Genomic DNA, 17325 nt, shown 5'->3' on the forward strand with positions numbered 1-17325 from the left:
TGTAAATTAGTATATTCTTAAACGCTCAAAGAAAACATATTTATATATATGTTTTCTATACTGTATGAAAATTTGTCCATACGAACTGCCAGTTAAGTTAAGTTTTCTACATACACACACACATTAAGACATCTTGTCTAAATACCAAGTGTTCTGTACTTAATTTTGTAGTCTATGGTTATTGTTTATTTAAATTGATTAAAAATAATAATATTATGTACATTTGAGTATGGTGTTGTACGAATTATTTATAAACTGTACATTCTTCATAAATATTAAATTAACGAAATATATATAAATAATAGAATAAATAGTTGCATTTGCACAGGGTTAGCTGTACATGCAATTTTTTTTTTAAATCCACTCAAGTAAATATATACATTAAACTGTTTTAAGTTGGTCAAAATTCAAAAGTATCATTTGGGTCATAGTTATAGTATGTCATGGAAACTTCTTTAGAAGACAAATTGCTTGAAGACATAATAAAAAGTGATAAAAATGCTATTATAGAACATATTTATAAGGGGGCAAATCCAAATAAAATAACTAGCCATGGAAAAACGTGTTTGGGAGAAGCATCAAAATTGGGTAACATAGATATTGTACAAATATTACTTGATTCATATAAAGAAAATGAAGCGTCAAACCAAGGAATCATTTTTAAGAAGTGTAATAGGTCGCATAAGAGGAAATTGAAAAATGTTGGACCTCATGATGGAATTGTTAGTAAATGTAAAAATAGAAGCGAAGAAGTTTATCAATGTCATAAGAAAAATATAAATGGCAAGGAAATTAAAAATAATGAAAAAAGAAATCAGGATATCTTGGTATCTTTGAATAGTGATGGTTCTAGTAGTGACGAAAGTAAAGCAGGAAACACAAAACCTCAGGCAACCTGTGTTGCTACAACTCTTCATGTTGATCTTGAATGGGATGAGGATATAGGTACAGCTGCACCTATAACACATGAAGATGAAACTTGGTCATCAATTTACAGGTGGTATGCTGCTATATTAGAAAAAACAGGTGCTGCATTAGCTTCAGCATCAAAGGTTACTAATGGAATTAATCAACAAGATGCATATATGAGAACAGCCTTACATTATGCAACAGAGCAAGGACATACTGAAATAGTAAAGTTATTACTAGTTTCTGGCAGTAAATTAGATGTATCTGCGGGTGATGGTCTTACTGCATTGCATATAGCTGTTATAAGAAACAATATTGAAATAGTTAATATGCTGTTGTCAGCTGGAAGTCACATAAACTATAAAACTCACGAAAAAATGACAGCGTTGCATTTTGCGGCTTCTAGGGGATTTTTAGAATTAGTAAAAATATTAGTCTCTAAAGGAGCAAATTTAGAAGCTAGAGATACCAATGAACGAACTGCATTATACTTGGCAACTGGAAGAGGCCACATTGATGTGATAAAATATTTAATATCTTCTGGAGCCAATGTTAATGGTGAAGAAATCCATGGGTATACTCCACTATGTGAAGCTGTTTGGCAAAAGTATACTCAAGTAGTAGAAGTTTTGTTAGCTTCTGGTGCTCGAGTTACTCATTCACATAAACTTTTACACAATGCTGTAATGCAAGGTCAAAAGGAAATAGTCAGAATGCTTATTAATCAAGGAGGAGGTATAAATTTGTGTGATGACGCAGGGGACACTGCTTTATTATTAGCTGTTAGATTATCACACATTGAAATACTCAAAGAACTATTACAAAAGAAAGCCAATGTAAATATTTGTAGTAATATAACAGGTTCTAATGCTTTACATATAGCAGTTGAAAGTTTTAAAGATCTACACCAGTTTGAACAATTGCTTTTACTATTACTGGAGAGTAAAATAGACATGAATGCAACAGCTTTAACTGGTGACACAGCTCTAAATAGAGCACTATTATTACAAAAGGATCAAGCAGCAATATTACTCATTCGCCATGGAGCTGATGTTAATAAAATTGATTTTCTACCATGTGGGTTAGACAACCTATCAATGGTTAAACAAAGAGCAACAAATCATTTAGCAAGACTATTACTAAAAGCAGGTCATTACAGGCCTGAACTTGAACAGTGTTGTGTTTTACCAAAAAAAGATACAACTGCATATTGGTTGCATCAGATATGTAAACAACCTTTTAGTCTATTAGATATTTGTAGAATTCAAATCAGATTACTTTGTAGACAAAAACCACTACATCAATGTATGCCTTCATTACCAATACCGATAAGCCTACAAAGATTCTTAATGTTTGAAGATGAAATTTAATGAATCATTTTACTTTTATAATTTACCATTGGCTATCTTATTTATTATTTAAAGTAGTATTACTTAGTATAAATATATTATAAATCCAAATATTATTTATTGTAGTACAATAACTATTGACATAGAAAGTATTTGTTTTAAGGTAAAGCATGTGTTATGTTTATATATAGTAATTTTAATGACAGAAATGTTATGGACAACACAATTACTAGTGGGGTCCTATAATATGTTCACAATAAGTTTTTATGAATAGGTACATTGTATAAACTATATAAAAATACATAGTTAAAAATCATAGTGCACGGTATATTTACCTTGATAAAATTACAATATACCTTTAATTAAAATTGGTTTTTATTATAATTAATTATTAATTTGAAATTCCCTCTAAAAAACCCCAAATATTTTTTCCCCATTCTGATCCAATGTATTTTAGATATACGGGAGTCAAACCTCAAATAAGTCAATCAAAATCAAAAATAATTTATTAATGTAGGTTAGGCGGCGTCCCTGCGTCGGGTTGCTCTCCCTAAAGTATGGCGAGGGGGCCGATGGCTGGCCATGCGTCTTACTCGTGAACGGGTGCTACTAGGGGTGACTGGTCCTACTTGAATTTGTGTATGCGATGATATTAGTTGTTTCTACTACGAATTTGCGTGTTGTTCTCACGAGTATGTAAGTGCGTGCTCCTATTTCACCATGCCTCCTGCTGATAGAGGACAAATCTTTATTTTTATTTATATATTTTATTATTCATTATTACTCAAGATGTCATATAAAACATGGTGTAATGGTTGCAGCTCCTTACAATCGTTGTGTAAAAGAAAAAAAACTTGGCGATTAAAAAGAGTGGCGGAGAGTTTATTGCCAGTTCTTGTCTTCCGTTCCGTCCCTTGATTTGAGAACTGGCAGTAAATGTAAAATTAGAATCATTTAATGAATATTTCTTTTTTTGACGTTAATAAGTGTACATTATGTTACCTACATGAATTTTGAATTAAAATTATGGAAGCTACTATCATTTTTAAAGATATCTTTATTTTTCCGCAAAGAATATTTTATTCTCATAAATGTATTGACTTGCCAAATTTTATTACATATTTTTGTTGTTCATTGCTTCGAATCAACCGTGGTAGTGACAATAAAAAAATGGCGCGTAACGGAAAATGTGACGCGTAACAGAAACATGTGACACGTAGGTAACCGAAAAATGTGACGGTATTTTTTCCCAACGCCGGTAAAGAAGTAGCACTCAATAATAATTTCTATGATTATCCTATGGAGCATGGCCAGGACCAGCATGTTTTCATGAATGTCCGCTATGATTTTTTTAGTGTGATCGTGAAGAACTGAGAGCTTGGAAATTACGTCATTTGCTGCATTGTAAAAGTTAGGTTAGGTTACTCTTGTTGGCCAGGAACGTTTAGGAAACTTTTTAAAGGTTTCGTTCAGTCACCTGTCTGACGGAACTTTAGCGACTTGATTGAATATCGATCTTGAATTAACTGTCTAGATATTCAATGTACTCTAGATTTAACCACTTTACTGCGACATATATATCGTTGTAGTTAAGGGGCGCAACTTAAGAGGGCGTAACTTTAAATATTTAACGAGAGTGGTCTGTGGCTTCTATTCTCGAGTATATTATAGATTAATTAAAATACAGTATGTAGATTGTAGATGTACTACGAATTACTATAGTATTGTCTATCTTGTCACATTTTAAGCCGGCTTGTTTATCCACTTAGTATTATTACAAACTAAGTAAACATTTGGCCACAACATTTTACCTGCTAGTTAGTGTTTGAAAAAGCATTAAATAATGTAAAAATCTAACAATGAGCTTGCTTTTAGAATACAAACATTTTTTTCCTATTGATAGCATTCAGAAGGTGTGTGAACTATTTGAAGAACAGTTGCGTTCGGAGAAGGAACCAGATTTGTCCCTTTTCTCAATTGTGATTGGAGCAGTAGAAAATAATCTTACTAATATCAAAGCAAGCGATAAAGATGTAAATCTAGGTAACAATAAATTCAAAATGAAGTTTCCCTCAATAACATGGGATGAAGTAAAGACTCTTTACGAACAATTTACTACTTTGATGAAATGTGGCGTGGATGCAAAATTGCTAGGCGGCGAATATTCAACACGAGAATTAGTAAAACGAGTTGCAGATGTCGTTTGGAACTCGTTAACACGTAGTTACTATAAAGATAGAGCACACCTTCAGTCAATATATAGTTTTTTGACAGGAAATAAGTTGGATTGTTTTGGTGTTGCATTTGCAGTTACAGCTGCCTGTCAAGTATTAGGTAAAAATGATGTACACCTTGCTCTCTCTGAAGATCATGCATGGGTGGTCTTTGGGAAAGGTGGGAAAGAAACAGCTGAGGTATAATTTATAGTACAAACTTCCCTGTAGTACATCCTTTTAAATTTATATAAATCAATTGTATACATTTGCGAATTAACAAAGCTGCAGTGCCAATTAAAAAAATAAATATTTTTTACACTTTATGAGATAGAAACATTAAATAAAGTTTGAGTTCAACTTGGAATGTTTAGGTTTAAGTAATTAAGTATTATTTGCTTATAGGTAACTTGGCATGGTAAAGGTAATGAAGATAAAAGAGGAAGATCTGTAGGAGATGGTGTTCTTGCACATTCTTGGCTGTATGTGGCTGGCAAACCAGTAATATGTACTAGAGTTATGGAACTTGCAGCTTTAGTCTCATCTGTCAACCCCACTTTAACTCCGACCATTGATGTCCATGAAGTTTCTCTAATGCAGTATAAACTTCTATGGCTACTGTATGACAAAGGTATATTTTTATTAGGAATTATGAAAAAATTAATAATATAAAAGCAGAAATTTATTTATCACATGCAATGTCATATTATGGTGGAGCATAATACCCTAGATCTGTCTACAAACAGATGCACACAGATGTAGATACATTTTGCCAAAATATTAACAGCATTTTGTCAGCTAAATCCAAAGATATGTTTTCAAAAATTCCAGGTCATCTGGACACATACCCTATGGCTTTGGGGAATCTTGCTGACTTAGAAGAGCATATGTTATCAAATTATCCTGATGAATCTAAGCAATGCATTTTCAAAGAAACCATAGACACAAAACCAAATACCCCAAAACCTGACTCTACAGCACTCTATCTACAAGCAATCCGTTCATCTAGAAGTCACTATGATGATCGTCATGTTTATCCATATACATTTCAAGGTGGTTACTACCACCGCCATAAGATGTACAAAGAAGCTTTTCATGCTTGGGCCTGTGCAGGAGATGTTATCAGACAGTTTGTATTAATATTAGTGGCTTTCATTTTTTTAATAATAATTAAATCCAACTTAAAAGTTTAATAATTTATAAAAGGTTCAACAAGCTCAACATTATACTTTAAATTTATTTTATTTATTTATTCTACATTTTTCTATCTTAACAGTTACTACTAATTCGATAGAAATCCAAATTAATTCCCACAACAATAATCCTACATAATATAGGGTGTATTAACTATAACTACTAAATTATATCTTCCTATTTCTGTAGTATTGTTAATATAATCAAGTAAGGAAGTTATAAATATAGTAAGATTCAATTTTTTTTAGTTACAATTATTCCCGTGATGATGAAGAAATTTATAAAGAATTTGCAGAAATAGCAAATGAGTTAATACCACAGTTAATGAAGGCTGAAAGTTCTGGGCATTCTGCAAGGTCAATCTTAAAGGATCCTGAGTGTTTTGCATCTTTATTGAGGTAAAGTCAAAAACTGCTGAATGATGTTCTTGAATGATGTTACTAAATTAGGTTGTAATAATAGATTTGATTAATAACTACATTTTAACCACAGATTTTATGATGGCATCTGTAAATGGGAGGAAGGCAGCCAGACACCAATTCTTCATATTGGTTGGGCTAAACCTCTTGTAAGCACCATATCAAAATTCGATTCCGAGGTGAGGGCTCAAGTCAACATTGTTTGCAATACTGATAACAACCATATTGGTGAGGATGTACCTACACAAAGTGAAAATAATTCAACTGGCAGCAATGATAGTTGGAATGATGCTTCAAACGTAGAAATGACGGTTCGAGAACAATTGACGGCAGCAGTTAACAGCAGGCCTCGGGTGACACTTTACAGTCACAAAATGGCTGCTCTAAAGCCCTTGTTGCTTGCAGAGCGATTAAACACTCACGCCTTGCAATTGCAATTGACTGCTCAAAGCCAACTTCAACGGCCCCAAACACAACGGCGTGATGATGAAGAACAGAATAGTGGTTCCGCGGGACGAGCTAAACGAGCTCGTCGGGAGCGATAAATTATTTGTGGGCCTAATCCTAGTATTCATCATTTCATTAAATATTTGATTATTCATTGATCTGGCCATACCATTTAATATTGTTGGCTATATTTCATGTATTGATTAATTCTATGATCAGCCTGTGACACAATACAAACAATGTATACATACATGAGTATGTCTTGTAATTATATATATTTTAAAAAAGTAGGTATTCTTGCTTAGATTTACCTACAACTGGTGGTTTAGTTTGGTATATATATATATATATATATATATATGAAAAGTAAATGAAGTTTTTGGCTCCCCCAAGCTGTGTATAAGTATGTGAATAGAAAATTCTTGAATCAATTGTACTTTAAAGAGATGAATTTTATTTTTTATTAGATACTATATAATTATAAGTTACAATACTCTAAGTACAAAATAGCCTGCATTTAACTAAAATTTAAGTGTTGTGAGATTTTTGTTAAATTGTAGATGTTACTTAGGTTTCTGGTATAGAGTCAAACTCTTATCAATTTAAATTTCCTTATTAGACTATAACTTATTTAAATTGATGTGCAAATTTAACTCTACGTAGTGGATGTCTGTTTACATTATATTTAAAGAAATGTCGTTAATGAAGCTTTGAGTAAATTTTCTTATGTTGGAATTTTAAATTTGACTAAGTTTTCAATGAGGCTTAAGAGAAAATGATCTTATATTTTTATTGTTGTAAATATAACATAATTTATATGAAGACATGTTTATTTTTATTCAATGCTATCAATAAAATTTGACGTGACTTATGTCATATTATAAATAATTTCTTTGTTTAGTTTGATAATGCTTACCTACCCAGCGATTTTTTTTTTGTCACTAATGGCGAAATATTAACATTTAATTCCCAGTATTTTGTTTAGAGTGGCCTAAGGACCTACCTAAAACAAGTGCTTCTTAAGTATTCTAACTAAGAGCTATCTCTGTTTTAAGTTGTTACCTAGCTCCGTCCCAATTTCTTGTATACTTGTATTCTGATATCTGTACTTATGATTCTAAATGAGTAACTTACACACCACGCTCATAGTGTTCGCTAATTTTAATTTGCGTTATCGGGTAGTGATAACGCAAATTACTATTAGCAAAATTGAAAGTTATTTTGACACACAAAAATTAAAAAAAGGCTTTGTAGTTTTTTAACACATGCTTTTGCAGTGGAACACATTCCATAACACATTATTGTTTATTTTAACGGTTTTTTTCGTTTTTTTTATTAATAATTAATAATCTTTATTTCTTCTCTCACATATACACATAAGATTATTATGATTAAACTAAGATGATAATATTTATATGTTTTATTATGAGAGACTGGTTTATGTATGATATTTATAGACTATTCTAGAATTATATTGTTTAGCTTTACAATTATAACTGTTAGTTCAAACTCAGGAAATGTATTGAAAATGAAAACGATTTTCATATAATATAATATTTTTATAGCTTTCAGATATTTGTTACTGCATTGTAGGATACTTATAGTAGGTAGTATCTCCATTTGTATAATTGTATTGCCAGTTGATTAACATAGGTAATACAAAACCTCTAAAATTAAAATTAATTAGTAAACACTATTGGCCTTATTATTATTATAATATATTAGTCAGTTCGGTACTTTAAGGGCCTGTTTCACAATGTATGGATAAAGTGCCAAATAGCTCTGCAACACATAAATTATTCGAAAGATAAAAGTTCCAAATAAGATACTTCGCATTTCATGACGTATAGCGCTCTCTGACAGTCGTGAAACGCAAAAATATTATTTATCCTACCAATAAGTAATAAATAGCTTATTTGGAACTTATCCGGACATTGTGAAACAGGCCCTAAATCTACATACTAACTTCTCACTTAGGTATATAATAAGGCCGTTTATTTTGGATCCCAAAACTTTCATACACAAACCTTCAACACTGATTATATCAGTAAAAATATAGAATTTTGGTTAAATAATGTCAACGTTGTAAATTCTTAGTGTATAGCAATTCAAAGTAATAAAATTAATAAAACATTTTTTGTTTTATTCTCGCCTATACGAAATTAAAAATTATCGATCGATTATAATCGTTGATTTACAAAAACTTTTATAATATGTGAGTAAAGTTTGATGTCGGTTGTTGTTCAAATGAATGAAACACATGGCATATCGAACGACGGTCACTTGGAGGGAAAAGCTAAGTTAGCCTCCAAAAAGTTTGGTGTGGTCAGCAAGGCAAGACGGTAATTCACTTCGGAGCACCGCTTGCAACTGGAGAACATTGAGTACTGTTGTCACCCCTGAGCCGGAGCTCCCTGGCTCTTCAAACTAAGTGACACAATATCATGTTATCTATAACGAACATAAATGATGTCGACCTATATTGTACATTCTCGTAAACAAGAATGTGATATTATAATTTATAAATGTAGGGATGTCTAAGAGGCTTATTTATTACTACCAAAACGAACACTTTATTGGTATTCACTTTTTATAAACAGTCGAATTCAAGTTGGGAATTAAATAACAAAAATTCTTATAAACAAAATAATTGTATGTTATCCAGTTGGACAGGGTAGATAAAATACTATTTCCTGATTTCGTTGCTTGGTAACCAATCAAACAACCATTAAGTTGAATAGTTGTGCTACTAAGAATATCAATAAGGTACGATTTTTGTACATTGTGTGTATTTTAAATTATGTCAATTCCAGAAATAGCATCACAATTAGTAAAGAATTCATATACTGAATTGAAGAGAAATAGTTCCTCTAGTACTATTATAATAGTTGGAAGTAAAAATGTGGTAAGTATCTATGAATTATTTTTGAAGTAAGAATCTTATGAAGTAAAGAGAATAGTATATAAATCTAATATAATAGAATCTAAAATGTATTAATATCCTAGTGTCCAGTACACAAGTACAACCTATTTTATTTGTTATTATTTTATTTACGCCGCTGTAATATTGTTTGAAGCATATGGTGTATAGGTCTTAGTTATATATCACAGCATCGGATTTCTATTCGTGGCAAAACGAAAATTGTATAGGGTTAGTAGCTGCAGCAGGCGTTCATCGTGCTTTAAATATCAGTGGAAGCCAAATATGTAACCCACATTCCTTTGGAGGTGCGTTACTTCCTCCTTCTATTCTATGCTTTTATGCAGGGAAAATCGTCTTTAATAAATACTTTTCTTGAAAAAAATGAAGCCCCACGTGAGACGTTGGTGCTGGAATATTCTTTTGGAAGAAAGTCAATTCAAAAACATGGAATTGAAAAAACTATATGCCATGTATGGGAGTACGGAGGTAAATTGGAAATGATGAAAGAAGCGCTTACTGCAGTTCCGGTAGAACATAATTTTTATTTTTGTATTATGATTGACTTAAATAAAAGCAGGAGTTTATGGAACGTCTTAGAAATTAGCCTGGAAACGATTGCAAATAATTACAAGAATCCAGATACGTCACCGGAATTAGTAATTATAGGAGGAAACTATGATCTTTTTAAAAACATAGGTACGTACGAAGAGTTAACATTATACCTTTTTTCAAGCAATACAATATAAAAGATAAGCAGGTACTTATTGGAATAATCTATCTCTAGATCCGACGATCTGAGGCGCTTCGTTATACATAGTAGATAAGTAATTTGGGGAAGTATCTCTAAAATTATTGGTTTTCTAATACCAAACATTTTTTTTCAGAATCTGAACTGAAAAAACTGATTTGCACAACCTTAAGAAGTGTTGCATTATTATATAAGGCACATCTTATATTTTATTCCCTAAATGAGGCACCTTTAGTAAAGAAAGCTAAGGATATGTTTTATGGAATGGGGTTTGGTAAAGGTATATCTTTGAAGGATAAAAATACAAATTACATAAAGCCTCTTATAATACCAAAGGGTAGTGACAGCTGGGAAAATATTGGTGTGTCCCCGGCAAATCTGGATCAGGTATTTTTATTGCGTTAAAATTACTTATAATTTTTGGAATATGGTACTATATCACCCGCTGCGTCTGTCGAGAAAGGGAAATTCCGGTTGTAAGAGGTACCTACGTAACCAGTATTATACAAATGTAACCAGTTTCTTGTGTAAATGTAAGCAGTGTCGTCTTTAATCGTTTTTATATACTTTAATGGCAATAAAAATTTGGGTAGTGGGGTAGTGATGCTGAATTGGAGAATAACAGAAAAATTAGAGCTTTATCGAGTCTTAAAACTAGTCAAGGCTAAGTGAGAATATACATATCAAAATGTAAACTACAATAAATGTGTAACGAAGAATTTATAGAAATCTTCTGATATTATTTATTATGAAAAAAAACACACATGTATTGTAACATAACATTGGGATAGGTATTATTTATGCTTTGTGATAATTAGACAGAATCGCTTTATTATATCTACGTATTACAATGACTCATTGCATTGAAGTGAGAAAGCCCATTGGCGGCAAGTGAAGTGAGCGGTGTCACCTTATATCAGGAGAGCCTCCAGTCTGTCTGGCCTCTGTTGTATAAAAAAATATAGTCCCTAGGTACAAGCTATGATAGAGAAAATCATTAAGTTCTTATAATTATGTACATATTTTTACCATCATCACAAAATTCGACGCTTTAACGCGCAGACGGCGTCGACGTGATGCGAAAACAATTCGAGCTGTGTTTTGTTACTGCTTTCCAAAGAAGTATGTATTTGCAAATAATACTTAGTATATATACTGAACTTTAGTTCACGAGTCTAAGTTTACAGATAAATAAAAATCTTTTCAATAATTTCTTCATTTATTAGTAAGTATTTTTTTACAGATAAAAGCGCGTTATATTTCAAAAATATCGTTGGAACCGACAGTAACAATCAAAAGTAATTACTCAGAGGTACAACGTACCCACCCTGAACCCATATTGGATTCGTTAGCAGCATTGAAGTGTGAAGAATTACTTAATCTACAATATTTAGATTCTTCCATTAAAGAGCATTTATCTTGTTTAACATAAAATATGTTTTTATTAAAGAACCTCCTTGTTTTGTGGTTTCACTCTAGAATTCAGCGATAGGAGAGCTTTCTGCGCGAGGGGATGCTCAGTGATCGCTAAACTGTTTTGTAAACAGCGACGAGCTAGAATTAAATCACCAGAAGCCTGTTAAAATACAAAAATAGGTTATTTATAATATACTGTAGTGTAGACAGGCGTTTGGCAGCCTTCCTAGCTGTATAAAGTAGCAATATGGTCTTATGGTGAGAATGTCTAAGTCTACTCCCGCTTACTAAACAGACCCTGCAAAATAAACCTTTACAAGTTGCGAGTAAAAACTTCCACTCCATTGCTGTTTTAATATGAGAAAAATTAAATTGAATAGTTAGAGGCTTTAAGTGACCTATTTCTAAGTTCACCACGCTTGGGATGGAACCGAAATCAGTCTTCTGTATCTTACAAACAAAAGGATTATAATTATTTAAAAGTGAGTAAGAGTCGGTGAACTATTTCAACCACAATATAAATCCCACCCTTGATTTAACGCTCTTGCATACTTGTGTTTGAAATCGAAACCATGCTATAAAGTGTCTTGTCGACTAAATCCAGAAACAAGTTTGCGTGGTTTTCGCTAAAAATACTCCTCTCTTCGAAGACACTCTCCTTAAAGCTTCAGCTAACATCGGTATACTAGGCGTTGACATATTGATTGACTTCTGGTAATGTGAGTGTCCAGGTAAGCCGGGCCGTTTGTTCTCTGTCATATAAAAATATCCGAATAGAAATATTCCTATAAAAATTTTAGAATCCACTTACAAAAGAAACATGCGCAAGATTGAACCAAATGTTAGATCGCGCTTCCAAACTTGTTGAAAAATAGAGGGCTTGTCTAAAACATGGAATAATGAGGTCCCATTGATTGCAGTACAAACAACACAATCCCAAATTGTTGTAAATTTCTGGTCCGGGCAAATGAGTAGCCAAGATTCGCCTGAAACCAAATTTCTGTGATATAGCGTACCCAAGGGACCTTAATACGTCTGATTTGTTGGAAAATTGGTTAACCTTTTGTACCGTCAGCTTTAATGTTTCACGTCGGCTGAAACCATATGCAATAACATTGCATGTGAAAATAATATCAACAGTTTTAATATGTACGCATATACCTATATATAATGACGGAAAACGATGTGGTCATGATATCTTACTTACACATACCTATAATATCTTAGCGCAATTTCTGGTTGATCATTATAGAAATTATACATGGCTATATTAGCTACGGCTTCCATGTTCGATGGATTTTGCAGTGCAACCATTCTATAGTATTTAACTGCTACGGCTGAGTTACCCATCATCTCATGAATTCTTGCTTCCTCCAGTAACAGTGGAGTATATTCGTGGAAAACTGACAAACCTTGTTTACAAACATCTAGTGCTGAAAGAGGCTGGTTAAGATTAACGTACATAGCTACCAAACGTAAATAAACCGAAATGTGTTTATGTTGCTTTAATGATCGTCTTAAACAGTCTTCAGTATTTCTATGCATTCCAAGAGCATAATAACATCGTGCTAATGAGTAACTCCACCACCAATCGTGTTTTTCGTCGAGTTTTTTGACTTGAAATATTACTTCTATTGCCTGAAAAATTTGTTAAGAAACTGACTTCTTAGTTCATAGGTCGTTTTTGGTGCTCATTAAAATATATAATATTTGTTACCTTGCGAACATTACTTTCACAATAAAATATATATTCAAACAAAGTTTTCGCTGCAGGCAAGAAATATTTGTCATCTTCAGAAATAAATCTGAGGATTACAGGGGCGTCGGAATAGGTTGAACCTGCCGCTGCAGCAGTTGCAGCTCTAGAGAGACGAGAAGCTGTAAGTAGAGCGGAATGGGCAGTTCGACATCGACCAGCCGTTCCTGTCCTAGACCCAAGTGTAGTTGTTGCTAATCTTCGCTCTTGCTGAAAGAGTAACAAGTCGCTTTTTGGGAGATCAACATCTTCACACTGTGTTATCGCAGATAAGCATTGTTTGATTTCACTGATATATTTCTATAAAAGCTAGGAAAAATAGAATGTGCTGCACATATAGCAGATTTTTACTTTGGTTGTAGGTACGCTATATGAAAACTTACTTATCACTTACAGACATATTGATTTAGGATACACCATACATGTTTGAGTGCCTATAAAATTGTAGGATTAAACAAAAATAATTATACATACGTTATTAGCAGTTTTTATTTCTCTTTGAAATGATGTTCCTGGTCTCGAAGTTTTCGCTATACCAGTATTTATTAAATCATCGTTATGTGCATAAAATTCAACCTCCTCGTATCCATTTCCTGCTATTTTCGCCTGCACTGTCATAGCTCGCATTCGAATAAATTCCACAAACTTATTATTAACGTTTTTGGTCACATTTTCAGAAAGTTTAATACATCTGTGGTATTGCTTTGTTTTATAAAGATTTAAAATTCTGTATTCAATTTCCATGGTGTTTCAAATTGGAACAATAGTATGTTTGAATGCGTTGCCATGGTAATAAGTACCTATTCAATATGCTTAATCATAATCAAAACGTTTTCCTCTTAGACGTATCGACGTATGAAACAAATACAGGGTTATTCGTAATTCAACGTATTCGGAAATACGTATTAGGAGGGGTGACTATTTGTGATAGTTTTGCATAATCCATAATGAATTGCGTTATGCAAAAGAGAACCATTTTAGTGTTAACATTTACAACACAATTTAAATGTCATTTTTTCTTCAGATTTATAAAATTATTAAACACTTTAATTATTATTGGTTATTTGTCAATATTAAAACAATAATTATAGGATCAAATATTAAACTGCGAGACAAACATAATATATTCATTTTATTGAGATTTATTTCCACTAAAATGTTTAACAAACTAAATAACGTTATGAAAGCCAGCAGATTATTTTAATATTATTACCGTAGCCATATTTTTTAGCTCGCCAATACCTAATGCATAAAAACTTGGATTTTTTTAAAGATACTTATTTCGAAGAAACAACTCCGAAAAAGGTCGAACTACTAATAATCCTATATACTATGTTATAATTTATGAAATCTATCTATTGTTAAAGAATTAAGTGTTCTGCGTCAAAGGTTTTTTTTAAAAACACCTCATTATCTTTCCCATCTTCCGCTACATTTACCCGACATTGAGTTAGACAAATTTATGAGTTGAAAAATAATTACTGTCTCAGCCAGAGATGATCAACTTTAGTAAAAATCAAAATGTTAAAACTGTACGATTAAATCATATTTTAAATCATTCAAGATTTATAAGGTACTTTTAAAAGAATTTTTGTAATAAGAACTATATATTATAACATTTTATTTTCACTAATTCCATACTAAATAGTGGTACTTCTTATCATTTCTAAATCTGTTTTTGTTGTTTTTTGTTAAATAATATTAAAATACCTGTGTACCTATGCATGGTATAGGATGACCTAATTCTATAATAAAAAAAACCCGTCGTTGTCAACACCTGCTCGTATATCGAAAAGTTTGATATAAAAGACAGATTCTTAAGTGTATTCAACACTGTTGACTTAACGTAACGAAGGACGTACAAGAAGTAACAGCAAAATGCTCTTACAAAGCTGTTTATTTACATTTTTGTTTAGTAACTTGCTTGCTGCTGAATCATGGAAAAAGCCAGGATGCCATCGAATCGGTAAACTATGCTGTATATACATATACAAATCTGTATGTTTTCCGTGTTTACTGATCACTTCCACCCTGCGCTGAGGTTTTGGGTAGATTTTGTTGAATTTTTTTGTGTACACTGTATCCATTTTCAATCAAGTTGAACCCTAAACTGTGGTTAAAATTACATAAACAACAGTTTAGGATTCCCACAAGAGATCAAATTTCATTAAATACTATTTTATAGGCCATACAAGAACAATTAGTATTCCGGATTGCTTAGAGTTTAAAATCACAACGAATGCATGCCGTGGATTTTGTGAGTCGTGGTCTTTGCCAAGTATCATGCTGGGATTCAAACGACACCCCGTCACTTCACTGGGACAATGCTGTAATATAATGGAAGCCGAGGATGTAAGTTTACTTGTTTAACAGCTTAAAATGTCATCAAGTAATGTCATCTTTAATCTATGAAGTATGAAAGCAGTGGTGATAGTGATCGTTGGAAATAAACAAGAGAGTATGCGAGGAATACTAGATACCGGTAGGTATCTATATCGCACACAATATATTAAATTTTAAATACAATATTTTCTATCTCCAGTTAAAAAATCTTCGGTAATACATAATATTTTCAGGTATTAATATTTTATGTAATTGAAATAATGTGACTTGGTTACAGGTACCGGCGAAGGTGCTTTGTTTGGACGGAGAAAGGAATTTAATATTTAAATCTGCTCTTTCGTGTGCTTGCTATCATTGTCAAAAGGAATAGTCGCGTCGATTACCTCATTCAGTTTCACTTTAAAAGCGAGACCAAATAGGAACACATAACGTTTAAGTTATTAAGTTAAAGTGTAACTTTTTACCAGTACTTAAACAATATTTCATAGGTATAATGTTTCAACGTAGTTAGGTACGCAGGTTGAAATTTATTCGCTTACGTCTTTCCTGCATTAACATACGAGTGCTCGATGATTGTGTGCATTATGGATTAATGATTACGCCGTTTAAATATAGTAGACATATCGGATCTTAATTTAGCAGACAAGGACAGGAATAAATGTTTAATAAAATTAATTGCTTTTTGAATTGATATACCAATCAATCAATCAATGTACAATTATGCATTTGTGAAAACTTTGGCTTAAAGTTAGCTAGATAGTGTATTGATAGAGACTATCCTACGACCGATAAAGAGAATTCGGATGTATTCTGTTTTCGACCTAATTACTTCTACTACTACTTTCTTTTTTTCTTCCTTACCACCTACTTTCGACCTAAAAACATGAACTTAATAGCATAAATCGCCACATTAAAAGTCTCAAGTCTCTTTTAGCAATATTTGGCGCCATATGATCATAATAATGATACAGTTTAGATATACAGAGTAAACTCCAAAACAAATAAACAAACTCTCTAAAGCGTCGAAATCAATTGACTTTGGTTGGTTTAGACTTTAGAGTCTAAACTTTAGACTTTAGCTTGTCTACCGTATATTCTACATAGCATCACACACACTCTCAATAACGACAACAATTGAGTAATAAAAACCTAACCTTTTAAGTTGCTATAATTTAAAAAAACTGCGCAGCTGTGTACATTTTTTTGTCGTTTTATTATCCTATCCCGCAATAAACTGCCACTGGCGGTACCATGCAAACCAAACTTTCTAAGAAATTCATTCTTTTGTTTAAAAATTGGTGGCCCTGCTCACTCGTTTATATCAAACCTTCTAAACATAGAGTTGGCATTTCTTCCTCCAAATACGACTGTGTCTTACAGCCAATGGACCAGAGTATGATTAAAAGCCCCAAAGGTCGCTACAGAAGAAAATTATTGATGGAGCTGGTCAAATCTGAGGGTAAAACTTCTGTTAATATGCTGCATGCAGTATTTTTTTTATCTTAAGCCTGGGAAGAAGTGGTACCAACAAATATACAGCACTCTTTTCGCCATGCTAGACTTTGTACCAATCCTACGAGTGCTGAGGTGCAAACAGAACCTGAGTTT

General features: G+C 32.4%; 5 protein-coding genes across 5 annotated transcripts; 4 read left to right on the forward strand and 1 right to left on the reverse strand.

Moving 5' to 3' along the window:
* Nucleotides 1-270: 270 nt before the first annotated feature.
* Nucleotides 271-2632, forward strand: LOC110998471 (ankyrin repeat domain-containing protein 50). Its single transcript, XM_022267141.2, has one exon. It carries the CDS (start codon nucleotides 444-446, stop codon nucleotides 2277-2279), a length of 1836 nt encoding a protein of 611 aa, XP_022122833.1. The 5' UTR covers nucleotides 271-443; the 3' UTR covers nucleotides 2280-2632.
* Nucleotides 2633-3957: 1325 nt separating this feature from the next.
* Nucleotides 3958-7767, forward strand: LOC110998460 (menin). Its single transcript, XM_022267127.2, has 5 exons — nucleotides 3958-4672; nucleotides 4877-5102; nucleotides 5303-5600; nucleotides 5914-6063; nucleotides 6158-7767. The coding sequence occupies exons 1-5, from the start codon at nucleotides 4118-4120 to the stop codon at nucleotides 6627-6629; spliced, it is 1701 nt and encodes a 566-aa protein (XP_022122819.1). The 5' UTR covers nucleotides 3958-4117; the 3' UTR covers nucleotides 6630-7767.
* A 1536-nt stretch (nucleotides 7768-9303) lies between these two features.
* On the forward strand, nucleotides 9304-11634 carry LOC110998452 (cytoplasmic dynein 2 light intermediate chain 1). Its single transcript, XM_022267120.2, has 4 exons — nucleotides 9304-9436; nucleotides 9799-10150; nucleotides 10339-10589; nucleotides 11446-11634. The coding sequence occupies exons 1-4, from the start codon at nucleotides 9332-9334 to the stop codon at nucleotides 11632-11634; spliced, it is 897 nt and encodes a 298-aa protein (XP_022122812.2). The 5' UTR covers nucleotides 9304-9331.
* A 12-nt stretch (nucleotides 11635-11646) lies between these two features.
* On the reverse strand, nucleotides 11647-14118 carry LOC110998451 (tetratricopeptide repeat protein 8). The gene is made up of 5 exons (XM_045629514.1): nucleotides 13849-14118; nucleotides 13336-13584; nucleotides 12832-13256; nucleotides 12430-12604; nucleotides 11647-11778 (listed from the first exon to the last, which is right to left on the reverse strand). The coding sequence occupies exons 1-5, from the start codon at nucleotides 14116-14118 to the stop codon at nucleotides 11647-11649; spliced, it is 1251 nt and encodes a 416-aa protein (XP_045485470.1).
* Nucleotides 14119-15221: 1103 nt separating this feature from the next.
* On the forward strand, nucleotides 15222-16364 carry LOC110998465 (thyrostimulin alpha-2 subunit). The gene is made up of 3 exons (XM_022267133.2): nucleotides 15222-15340; nucleotides 15560-15726; nucleotides 15995-16364. Exons 1-3 carry the CDS (start codon nucleotides 15253-15255, stop codon nucleotides 16085-16087), a joined length of 348 nt encoding a protein of 115 aa, XP_022122825.1. The 5' UTR covers nucleotides 15222-15252; the 3' UTR covers nucleotides 16088-16364.
* Nucleotides 16365-17325: the final 961 nt, after the last annotated feature.

Source organism: Pieris rapae, chromosome 9 (assembly GCF_905147795.1).
Source record: "Pieris rapae chromosome 9, ilPieRapa1.1, whole genome shotgun sequence".
NCBI lineage: Eukaryota > Metazoa > Arthropoda > Insecta > Lepidoptera > Pieridae > Pieris > Pieris rapae.

What these genes read in the sequence shown, in the direction of transcription:
- LOC110998471 (XM_022267141.2), top strand. Translation starts at nt 444, where the DNA reads ATGGAAACTTCTTTAGAAGACAAATTGCTTGAAGACATAATAAAAAGT.
- LOC110998460 (XM_022267127.2), top strand. Translation starts at nt 4,118, where the DNA reads ATGAGCTTGCTTTTAGAATACAAACATTTTTTTCCTATTGATAGCATT. An exon ending in GCAGGAGATGTTATCAGACA is followed by an intron (nt 5,601 to 5,913) that starts GTTTGTATTAAT and finishes AATTTTTTTTAG; the next exon opens with TTACAATTATTCCCGTGATG. An exon ending in TGTTTTGCATCTTTATTGAG is followed by an intron (nt 6,064 to 6,157) that starts GTAAAGTCAAAA and finishes TTTTAACCACAG; the next exon opens with ATTTTATGATGGCATCTGTA.
- LOC110998452 (XM_022267120.2), top strand. Translation starts at nt 9,332, where the DNA reads ATGTCAATTCCAGAAATAGCATCACAATTAGTAAAGAATTCATATACT. An exon ending in TGATCTTTTTAAAAACATAG is followed by an intron (nt 10,151 to 10,338) that starts GTACGTACGAAG and finishes ATTTTTTTTCAG; the next exon opens with AATCTGAACTGAAAAAACTG. An exon ending in CCCCGGCAAATCTGGATCAG is followed by an intron (nt 10,590 to 11,445) that starts GTATTTTTATTG and finishes ATTTTTTTACAG; the next exon opens with ATAAAAGCGCGTTATATTTC.
- LOC110998451 (XM_045629514.1), bottom strand. Translation starts at nt 14,118, where the DNA reads ATGGAAATTGAATACAGAATTTTAAATCTTTATAAAACAAAGCAATAC. An exon ending in GTGAAAGTAATGTTCGCAAG is followed by an intron (nt 13,257 to 13,335) that starts GTAACAAATATT and finishes CAAATTTTTCAG; the next exon opens with GCAATAGAAGTAATATTTCA. An exon ending in ATTGCGCTAAGATATTATAG is followed by an intron (nt 12,605 to 12,831) that starts GTATGTGTAAGT and finishes ATTTGGTTTCAG; the next exon opens with GCGAATCTTGGCTACTCATT.
- LOC110998465 (XM_022267133.2), top strand. Translation starts at nt 15,253, where the DNA reads ATGCTCTTACAAAGCTGTTTATTTACATTTTTGTTTAGTAACTTGCTT. An exon ending in GCCAGGATGCCATCGAATCG is followed by an intron (nt 15,341 to 15,559) that starts GTAAACTATGCT and finishes ACTATTTTATAG; the next exon opens with GCCATACAAGAACAATTAGT. An exon ending in ATATAATGGAAGCCGAGGAT is followed by an intron (nt 15,727 to 15,994) that starts GTAAGTTTACTT and finishes ACTTGGTTACAG; the next exon opens with GTACCGGCGAAGGTGCTTTG.